Source organism: Chaetodon trifascialis, chromosome 4, assembly GCF_039877785.1.
Source record: "Chaetodon trifascialis isolate fChaTrf1 chromosome 4, fChaTrf1.hap1, whole genome shotgun sequence".
Lineage (NCBI taxonomy): Eukaryota > Metazoa > Chordata > Actinopteri > Chaetodontiformes > Chaetodontidae > Chaetodon > Chaetodon trifascialis.
This window is the reverse complement of record NC_092059.1, coordinates 4,563,082-4,574,290: the sequence shown is the minus strand read 5'-3', so window position 1 is coordinate 4,574,290 and position 11,209 is coordinate 4,563,082. Positions and strand designations below refer to the sequence as shown.

The 11,209-nt window shown below is 41.7% G+C and overlaps 2 protein-coding genes across 5 annotated transcripts in view; one reads left to right on the top strand and one right to left on the bottom strand.

Annotated features, from left to right (window-relative positions):
- Positions 1–62: 62 nt before the first annotated feature.
- LOC139330247 (synapse-associated protein 1-like) lies at positions 63–4,224 on the bottom strand. The gene is made up of 9 exons (XM_070961065.1): positions 3,606–4,224; positions 3,387–3,505; positions 3,221–3,287; positions 3,059–3,132; positions 2,840–2,979; positions 2,583–2,734; positions 1,813–1,871; positions 1,563–1,707; positions 63–1,476 (listed from the first exon to the last, which is right to left on the bottom strand). Exons 1-9 carry the CDS (start codon positions 3,775–3,777, stop codon positions 1,349–1,351), a joined length of 1,056 nt encoding a protein of 351 aa, XP_070817166.1. The 5' UTR covers positions 3,778–4,224; the 3' UTR covers positions 63–1,348.
- A 122-nt stretch (positions 4,225–4,346) lies between these two features.
- The window catches only part of shroom2a (shroom family member 2a), a 32,581-nt gene continuing 25,718 nt past the window's right edge, over positions 4,347–11,209 (top strand). For all 4 annotated transcript variants that reach the window (XM_070960838.1, XM_070960837.1, XM_070960836.1 and 1 more), the window contains exons 1-2: positions 4,347–4,589; positions 6,518–6,728. In XM_070960838.1, coding sequence (XP_070816939.1) covers positions 6,522–6,728 — 207 coding nt within the window. In that variant the 5' untranslated portion in view covers positions 4,347–4,589; positions 6,518–6,521. The remainder of the gene's footprint in view (positions 4,590–6,517; positions 6,729–11,209) is intronic.

The following is an 11,209-nucleotide window of genomic DNA, read 5'->3' as shown; positions in this document are numbered from 1 at the left end:
ATTTCTAATGATAAAAAGAATCGTTACACGTCGACTAAGATGAAAAAATAAGGTCAATGTGTGTGAGAGGTTTCCAGAAAGTGGTTTTAATGTTTTCATGTATCTGATAAAGAACTGTATTCAAAACCGTGCAAACAAAAAAATCAACACATTTTACATAAGAAGAAAAGTTTTATAGGTTTAATAACAATTTAAAAAACACTACGCTGACGTTTGCATGCACAGTCTGTATAAACACAAAAGACAATGGACTCTGGGTCTGTGTTCCTGAATCAGGTCTGGTCTAAACAGGAAGAACACATGTTTGGACCGGTGCGAATCTACAGTATGTGTGTGTATGCAGAGACAATGCATTGATCAGAGATAACACACACGCTCAGTCATGGTTTATCAAACACAAGGCCCAAGGTCCATTACAGGTGTGATGTACGCTGTGGATTAACACTCTGTACCATCATGCTCAGTTAAAGAATCTTAAATGTTAGATTAACATAGGCCGACGCATATTAAGAGCAACCGACATCATACACATTTCTATAAACGAGTTGGCTCAGTCATGGAATATATTTTTCTGGTCACATGAAAGAGCTGACAGAAAGTATCACCTGACTTTGTTCAGGTTATTTCTGAGGCAGTGAAGAGACACATCGAAGGCTCTGCTCTCTGATTTCATACTTTACACTGAACCTTCGATTCCAGTCAGGCAGCATCTGTTCAGTCGTTAAATGGACGTTTTAATGAGGGTGAACCTGAAACAATCTGAACGGTATTTGTGCTTAAAATGTATCGTAAAAGCGAGACTGTGCGACTTTTGGAAGGAGACGCAGCACGTTGTTCCTCTTACAAATTAACAGTTAAATTAGTAAACCGTTTTAAAGAAATAAAAGTCATCCTTGTTGCGTTCAATGCACTCAAACTTCAGGTCGATCTTGCTGTGTAACAGTCACTGCTGAGGCAGCTCGTTGAGTCTGTGACACATTTACTGTTATGCTTCAGCTTAACTGCATTTTAGCATTCACTATTATCCTGTAACGGCCGCAGCAGAGGCAGCCGTTCAGCCAGAGTTAGACGGTCTCACTTTTATTCCTGAGGCAGATTTCAGACTTTCTGTGAAGACTTCACTTTATCACATTACGGGCTTCAGATACAGGACGACGTCTCCTTTTCTTTCTGCTCCAGGAGACAATACTAAACACTTGCCCATAAAACTGAAGGCCACAGAAAAAGCTCAGTGACACGTTAATGATGTCTGTGTTGTAATGAATCCGTCCAGTGGGAGCATTAAATCTGTGGTCATGTGCTGATTCTGACCTTCAGCTGAGGCTGGAGCAGCTTGTGTGGGTGTCTCCTAACTGTCCTCCTTTAGCATCTCTTCAATCTCCTTGTCCCAGTTGTCATCGCGGTTCTCGTTATCCTCCAACACGTCGTACTCCTGAAGCTCCTCCTGCAACTCCCTCTCCCAGTCCGCGGTCTCCTCTGAAAAAGCCCGACGTGGAGTCACTCACCGAACTCTGATCATCTCTGCTAACCACAGGACGAAGCAGTTAGACAGACAGACTTACCCTGCTGTGTGTTCGGATGCTCCCTCTTGTCCAGGACCAGCTGTTCCATTTCTTTGCGCAGGTCGTCCTCATTTATCTTGCACGAGTCAAAAGCATCGCTCACAAATTCAGTCACAGTCGGGCTGGTGGAGATCTCCTCTTCATCCTTTCATGGCACAAACATAACTACGCTCATTTAAGTCCAATTACTGCTTCCTGGTGAATACTCTTTTCTCTTTGGTGTTTTATATTTTGAAAACCGGTGGCTTACCTCACTTGACTTTGGTTTGGTAGTGCGGATGGCAGAGGGACTTTTCCATTTAACTGCATCTGTGAAAATCATTTTTTGGCATTATCTCTCAAGTATATCCAAATAAATTAAGGTGGCTTTCATACTTTCTCAAAAACATGAATCATATCGAGAAATCCTTGTGATATGTTTCCGATAGCTGGTATTAACATTGCTTCTTAGCAGATTCATTCATTCATTCATTCATTCATTCATTTTCTATACCGACTATCCCTTTTGGGGTTGCGGGGGGCTGGAGCCTATCCCAGCTGTCAATGGGCGAGAGGTGGGGTACACCCTGAACCGGTCGCCAGCCGATCACAGGGCAACATACAAAGACAGACAACCATTCACGCTCACACTCACACCTAAGGACAATTTAGAGTCACCAGTTAACCTAATGAGCATGTTTTTGGTCTGTGGGAGGAAGCCGGAGTGCCCGGAGAGAAGCCACGCATGCACAGGAAGAACATGCAAACTTCACACAGAAAGGCCCTGCCCGACCCGGGAATCGAACAGGCGACCTTCTTGCTGTGAGCCTGCTGCGCCACCGTGTAGCCCCACTTCTTAGCAGATCATGTCTCAAAAGCCAAGTTAAAAACCCAAAAAGTTCGATGTTCAAACGTTTCCTGCTGGTTTATCTGCGTCAGCGATATCACTACTTGTGCTTTTGTGTGTGAGCGACTGTGAATTGAAATCATTTGTTTCACTGATAAAAACATGACGATTGAACCCAGCTGGGACAGTTTTACCCTTCTGATGAACAGCCTCAGAGCCGGTGCCAGTCTTTTCCACGCTCCTCCGCTCAGCAGCCTGCTGTGCTGCCAGAGCCGTGAGCTGCGCCGACTGCTTTATTAAGGACACGCGGTAGAAGTAATTCTTCCAGAAAACTTCCTCTTTCACCCTAAAATGAATGACATGCAGGAACAGGCAGTTACCTCTGCGGTGGGGTAAAATATTTCTGTTTTTAATAACCTGTGAACATGCAGGACGAAGCATAATCACTCACTGTTTGGGGACCAGATGGAAGCGCATCTTCCGGAGGAGCTCATCTTCCTCCAGCATCACCATGGCCACGGGATACATTTGCTCACAGTCAAAGTGAAACTGCACCCCAGCAGGAGGGTCTCGCAAAAAATTTCTTTTGTCCTGTCCACAAATAAAGCAACAGGCTGAACACACCATTGTTCTCTGTCGAAAGGAGCGTCTTATGAGGTGTGACACTCACAGCGGAGAGAGCCAAAATCTGCTGCTGAATGGTTTCCTCTTCATTATAACCGACCCACGGAGGCACCGCAGCACCTGGAGCAAAGACACCAGCCTGTTAACACTGCACTTACATATCAAGCACACAGATTTATTATTAATCAACATATTACTCTGAGCTTACCAGACTTTTTGGCTTTTTTCTCCTGGACAAACCTTTCCTGTTCTTTCTGGAAGTCACCCAAAATGGTCTGAGGGAGGAACAGATGCATGAAACAGGCCGAGCTGCTTCAGAGCAAGCAAGGAGGGGAAATCATTTCAAATAGAGACAGACACTGAGAGACACCCACCTTATCAATAATCCCGTTCACCTTCCCCTCCTCCACGCTTTTCTTGAGGGTTTGTGCTGTTTCGACCACGGACTCGGACAGTTTCTTGGAGGCGCTGCTGGCGAAATGATAAATGTAACCTGTGAAGAGGCGACATGACTGAGGTTACACAACTACAGCAAAGCCTACTGCTACGTTAACGTTACTTTTACTGACTACTATCACTTTCCCCACACTCACCACTGAAGCCTTTCGCTGTTTGGAGAAGCTGAGGCGGTTGAGCATCATCCTCAGCAGCACTCGGTTTGTTTATCTCGTGGTTCTGGTCTTCATTAACAACAGACTCGCCTTCTTGTTTAACTTGACCATTGTCGTTTTCTATTCCGAGCCAGGTTCCCCAGTTCTTAAACATACTTTAAACGGTTTGTCAACAGACTTCAAGGAAGTTCTTTAACATGCTCTGGCGAAGAATTACTTCTTTTCTATGTCAGTTTTCTAACAGTTTTAAACAAATTGCAAACTCTCAAGCCGATGACGTTTCAAAATTCGACCACTTCCGCGAATCGGTTAAGTTTGGCCCCTCTGTGTAACCCTACAGGTTGTCATGGAAACCTAAGCGCTCCTCTTGAAAATCTGAGCGTCTTTAGTTACCTAACGTAAAAGTTAGCATTGAGCTAGCTAAATAGCGATTTTAGCGGTTAGCTACGTCTTACCCTGAGAGTATTTTTAAAGTGTTAGCTGGGTTAGACACACACACACACACACACACACACACACACACACACACACACACACACACACACACACACACACACACACACACACACTAGAACAAACTTTTTTAGAGGGAAATTGTACCATTCTTGCTAGCTAACGGTAGGTGGCACGCTTGCGCCGTGTTTTCCAACACTTGTCATCCTAGTTGTCCATGGATGGAGCTAGGTTAGCTTAGCTAATTTAAACTCTCCTCAGTGTGTCAGTGTGTCGTTCCCCGGTGGTGTCATGAGGCAGGATACGGACTGAATTGCTGCGTTTGAAACTGGAAACTCTCATCTTACTCCACGAAACCGTCCGCACAACTAGCGAACTTAAAGAAAGTGATTCACTGGAAGACAAGACGGTTAAAAAAGATGAAGTATGTGTAACGTAAAGCTGGGATATAGCTGCGTGCCACACCGACGAGGCTTTCTTGTTCACCGGTTCGTCCAGAAGTTGAATTCCCAGGTAAGGTCGGCCGTTTAAGATGAGTTGTGTAATTATTTTTTACAAAGCTAACGCAGGGGGTTTTGTTCATTTCATGACAAAGTGCTTGTTGACACGAAGATTCGGTCACTTACAGAAAGTCTGTGGGCTCAGGTTTGCTTATTTGTTGGGACACGCGAAGATGGTTTCCATTGTGCTGCTCGACATTGTTTGTGTTTAATTCTCACAGATAAGAGCATTAAGTTGAAGCCAGCCTGTCTGGAGTATGACAACAGGTGTTTACGCAGCCTCACAGTTTTCCTACATTAGTGACACAAGGATGCATCAATACGTCGAACCGCAAAACAGCTTTCACGACAGGCGAAGTTATTAGTTCGTCAGGGATCATTAGGAGTCGTTAACAGGAGTTCCTTTCAAATTAAGAGCACAAATGTAGTTTCAGTCTCAGTCGGTCCAGTCATTAAAACCATTAAAGTCAGAAATCTATCTGATATATGGCACCTTGTAATCTTAATGAACCTGAATCAAATTTCAATCAACTTTCAAAATGCATTTTGAAACATAATATGAAATAGGCTGCCCAAAACCTCCGAAATAATTCTGCATTATTAGTATGGAAGACATTTGTGTTTAAATAGTAGTTAAAGATATTAGTAAGAATATTTAAAGAGTCCTTTTTAGAGAGAGAGAGAGAGAGAGAGAGAGAGAGAGAGAGAGAGAGAGAGAGAGAGAGAGAAAATCATTAATTTTAACAGTAACCCCAAATAATAAACTCTTTACATATTTTTTCCAAAAGCTGTCAAGAAGCTTATTTTTTAAAATGTTCCTGGTATCCCAATGCAGTGACTTCCTACATTGGTATTCAGGTTCTTGCCAAAATAAAGGTACATTTAGTGATATTGTTATAGCCTCATGGTGACCAGATATTCCATAAAATTTTTTTTTAATGTAATGGTGCTGCCATGTTTGAATATGAGCTGAAATATTATAGGCAGTGATTCCAGTTAAATTATGCACAGTGTAAAAGACAATAGGCTACTAACACGGCATCTAAATTATTATAAGCAACAAGTATAGCACACAAATCATTTTTTTACTTTATTGATTTATTTTTTGTAGTCATGTTAAACTTTCATGGTGACAGTGTATTATTTCATGCTTAAAACTTGATTGACACTGAGACAGAAATCTATTATCAATTGCGATATTGACTTATAATAACAATGTGTCCAAAGCAGACATCACAACATACCTTACTTAAAAAACTGCACAGAATTTAAACAAATACATAGAAATAAAAAAATATGTGTTCCCAAACAAGGTCAGCTGGTAAAAGTAGAAAAAAGGCTTAAACTGTATCAAGAGAAAACAACTGTTAAAAGATAATATTTACAATTAGATAATGTCTCATCCTAAGTCTTACTCTGTTAGCTTCTTCAGCCACTGACAAATGCTCAGTTAGCTTTATTCATGAGTCTAGATTGTAGAACAGTCTGGTCAGGTCATGCTCTGCTTCAGGAAGGCTTAAAAGATCAGCGGTATAAAGTGTTGCCAGACAGTGCTGAGCTGTGAAAGTGATCAGTGAAATTTTTTTCATATCCAGAATTGACTGTCAACAAGACTTAGCGATGCTGAAATGGAGGTAACATCATCTCATTCTTTAGTAGCCGTGAAGATCTAGCTGTGGCTTTCTGCTCATGCAAGGCTGCAGAGATAGTCCAGAGAGATTTTCAGCGGGGTGTCATCAGCATAGCACTGAAGCAGAATATGCTTACAGATAATGTGCCTGATAGTGTTTCATGAACAGTCATTTGGAGCCAGAATTGAGCCTTTCAAAAATACAGTCCTATTTGGTCAATATTAACATATTTTAGGGCAAATTCTTATGATTATTTTGTGTCTGGACATGTTTTCATGCTGTCGTTTTTGTGTGTTTACTTTAATAACAGTACCATGGACACTGAGGGATATAAAAATGACCCACACTATACAGGGGCAGAGAGCCTTTGGCATGTGATGCAGAAATCCGGAGATCTGGAGCCAAGGAGCAGGGATGGTGAGGGCTGGAAGCTGGTGGATGTATTTCTTTCAGGAGGAGCACCGTGGGGATTCACTCTGAGAGGGGGACTGGAGCATCGAGAACCTCTGCTCATAACCAAGGTAAATACTCCCAAAAAAAACAGACAGCTCTGAATTGAGGTGGCGTTTGCAGGTACATTGATTCTTCTTAGCCTATGATGTCAATACAGGTGACATCAGAAGTGCTTTTTTCTGCACAAAAGCATCTTGTGTCTTAATGTTTGGATTTAAAAGTTTTTGACCCCTCAACTGTGGTAGCATCTCACATGCTGAGTATAAAAATAATCATAGCACCATTTGCAGCCTCATGCACATACTGTAGCTCCAGGAACATTAGCATTACCAAGCCTGATAAGTGCCCCCTAATAAACATCATACATGAAGGAGCTGCTGATAACTCCTCAGTATTCAAAGCTTACCGAGATATGTAGAGCTGATAAACAGTAACGTTAGGCATAATAAACAGCAGGGCTATGACTGTGTACCGACACCTCTCCAAAGACACACCTGTAGTAGAGCTGCTAGCTAAGCTACAGCACAGTGACTCTGTCAAAGGGACATAAATAAGCTTCTGGTGACTGTCAAAGCTCCTCAGCAGAGACACGGGGAGCCTGACGGTAGCATCTCATGGCTGTTAGCTCACACTACCAGCTCTAGGTCACTGTCCATGCCACACCGAGCAGTGGTCAGGGAGTCAGTGTCCGCCATATCCCCTGACCCTCCACGTCACACACTACGCAGCCACAAGGCGACACCTCCTATAGTCTTTGCTCCTTCACTCCTGTGTTTGATTTTGTTAAAGGTGCTGGGAGGGAGGGTTCTGGCAGAATTTGAGGGTGTGTAGTTTGCTGCCAGTTTACTGTATCAGCAGCAGTCACAGTCAGTGTCCATTTGTTCCACCTTAGCATTTAGCTCAGAGTGCCACTGTGCATAAGTCCTGCCTCAACGAGCTGCTAGCATGGCGGTAGACTCTCATACCTGCACTTGGACATGTAAGTCATGTTATGACAGTGTTAAACTGTCTTCTTTCAAATAAATAGACTGTACATAAGTTCTGCTTTGTTGAGGCGGACTTATGTCCTGAGCTGCGGCTACCTTCAGGTGGGATCTGTGCAGTCTTGCATCAGTCAGAGCTTGTTCCAGAGCTGCATTCAAGTGCTTTGTTTTTTGCTGAAAGTGTAGTGAAATTAGAGTTTTCTAGTCAGCATTTTATATCAAGTTTTTCCAAAACAATTAAACATCAAAACATTAAACATCAGAACGTGGACTATAGCGTGTAATTCTTGTGGGCCATGGCTTTGTTTAAATGGGAGATATGAGCCACAGTATGCACAGCGCCATGAGAGGGAGAGAACCTAAACATAGTACAGCCCACTGAGCTCTGAAATCACACTGTAACCTCACTCTCTGTTGGCTGTGTAATGATTTACTGCAAAAGACCTTGCTAGTTAATTTGACATGGTAAAATACTGGCACCTGTTTGTCAGGAGCTGCGTCCCTGCTTGAATTTTGTTCGTTGTTTCTGTATTGACCCAAAGGGGGTCCAAAGTCCAACTCAGGCGGATGAAACTCAGGATCTCAGGCCTAGAGCAATACAGTTAGGATCACTGTCACCCTGTTACTGTGGGTTTTTCAAGAATGTGATTCAAATGACTAAAATTCTGAGCATGTTAAGTCTTTAAGCTGAAAGATTAAATGGCTCGGTCACATTGCTGAATTGTGTGGAGTGTACCGTTGCCCAGTTGGACTGCCGGTCTTTGGTTTGATGAGTGACAGCATTTTATTGTTAATGTTTTGTCACTGAACGCCACATCTCAACTCCAGGAACCAACAGAAAGTGGACGTGTTTGCAGCTGATGGTGAGATGTTGCTTCCTCAGAACTTTTTGAGAAGCCTTTACTCTAAACTTTTCCTGGCCGGCGCTTTCAGAAATGTTCCAGTAATCTCATAAAGTAAATTGGCCATGGACTAGACTTAACACATGTTTGTCAAGTTTACTTTGCTGTCACTCAGGCTGCAGCGTACGTTATTAAATCCCACCTGGACCTTTGCTTTCTCATATTTTGTGCTGGGTTAAATTTCAGTTTGGAGGGTAGCCGGTGGTACCAGGAGCAGGGGAGGAATGTTGGAGCTTTGTTTGATTTTCTAAATGTAATGAATTACCTGTGACAGCCTGAAGCCCTTTGGAATGGCATGATGGGATAAGTGAAGTCAGGATTAGTGATTTGTTCTCATTTTGGAGTGACTCTCAGATTATCACCATTGATTTACAAATGTATGTTGCTGAATTATGTGTGCTAACTAGATAAAGATGCAAGTAAACCTGTTGTTACTTTTACAAAATAACAACCTTATATTGTAGCCTGAGGAAGGTCTACAGTGTGTCTACAAACCACTGTCTGCTTGATACTGAAAAAAATGTTTGAGGCCTCCCAGCATTCATCTGTCTAATGACATAAATATGTGGACATACTGCAGACGTAGTACACATGAAAGCCTGTATGCACCACCTGATGCACTTTGTTCTTTAACTGCCTCATTTTGTTGGAGGGTGATTTCAGTTGGAGCATATTACTGGCTGTTCTTGCACCCATATGTACACTACGTACTATTTTATTGTGAGCTCTGTTTTATCCTGCCTGAACAGGTAGGACCACAGTGATGCAGGAGCTAAAACCTGGTCGTGATGGGTGTCAGACTGGATCTGATCTATCAAAATCAGACACAGTATTCACTCTGTTCTCTGGGGAAAAATGTAAGAAAGCACTTAATTTATTAAAATCTCATTTTCGTGTCAGGCTTCCTATAGTAGCTACTTATCCTTCAGCCACAACGCACATTGTTTGTCACACTGCACATCTTTTTAGCAGTCATAAACATCCACTTGGCATTGACCTTTATTTCCTTTATGGCAACTCCTTTATGACATGTTATTTTCATGTCTTTCTGTTTAGCTTTGCTAGGCATGTCTGCATTTTATGCATTAAGAAACACACCACGTTGAAGACGGCCCTAAGGGAACGATTTTCTCCGCTGTTTTCTCACTTATGTGCGTTCTCTCCAACAGCTAAAACGAGAGATAATAAAAGTGCCCACAGTTAGATGAGAGGTTTAGAGTATTGGTAAAAAAAATAATCCTGGTTCTAATTAAAATTCTTAACATTCCTTTCATAGCTCAGGTTATACTCAAGGTCTTCGTGGACTTAAAGTCCTTAGTCTCAATAAACTTATATAATCCTGTTTTACACAACACAGCTGGGCATGCACCTCATATGTAGATACGTTCCCTCAGCCAGAATCAAATTTTATATGGAAGAAAATATTGTTTGCCATTAAAGAACCAGTACCAGACACACTCCAAAAATGTCTCTGTTCTTACACGCTGTGAGACATTACCTGCAGGTAAACAGGTTTTACCAATTATTGAATCCGTTGTGAGGCAAAATTGTGCACTTGATTTGACTGTTTTAGGATTGCTCAACCTCTGGTGCAAAGATGATTCATGGAGAGTGGGATCAAGGCTCTTGCAGGGGAAGGAAGTTTCAAGATCCAGATAGATTTCTGTTTGTACAAGTCAGGGTTTTGGAGGTAGGAATAAGGAATGCTGGAGTGATTATTGATTAGGCAGAGGATAAGGAAAAGGTCAGTGTGTGTGCTTTGATGTACATGCACAATATTTACACAAGATCTAAAATATGCTTATTTTAAATGTTCTCTGGTGTCCTTTACTTTAATGTTGGTGCTCAAAGTTATTTCCACCTTTGTCTTATCTGGAATTTCAGAAAGACAAGTTGACTGTCACGTGTACAAAGACCTAAACAATACCTTTTATTGTGCCATGCTTTGAATAACATAGATGTTTTCCTACAAAACCTTTTTAATTTCCAAAAGAAGCCAAGCCTCTTAAATACTACAGAAGAAACTATTCTAAACACAAGCAACTGTGACAGAACTTTGCTGAAATGAAATGCAGTCTAACATAAGCAAAATTCTGATTGAAATCAGAGATGTCTGATGAAAGAATAAGTACAAATCTGAGATGGTATTTAACACCACGTATTGAGGTTTGATACCCAGCTCTGGTAACAGCATCACTCTAAAAAATCAAGTAAAAAGGGTACAAAAACACTTACACATGTACACATGTTATTAAAGTATTCATATTTTTTCCACATCACATCTTTAAATGTAGGCTATTTGATTATATTTTTTCCTCTGCTCAGTGTGATTAAGATAGCTGAGTCGCATAAAGTTTACGTATTTGTATGGTTAACAGGCTGATCTTCACACTGTGGTCTTTTGTTGTGAATCTTAATATGTGTGGTTTATGTTTTTCCACATTTTAACTACCTGTGACAATGAGAGGCCGCCCTCAGAGACAGCCAAATGCTAACTTTAGCTAACTCTCTTACAATGATGTATTGATGTTAAGCAGGTAGAGTATTTACTGTTGCACTGGGTGCTCACCATCCTCATTTATGTTAGCAGGCTAACGTTTGCTAACTACCCATAAACAAATACAGCTGAGGCTGGCGGGGATTTTGCAGGTATGTAGTTGTAAG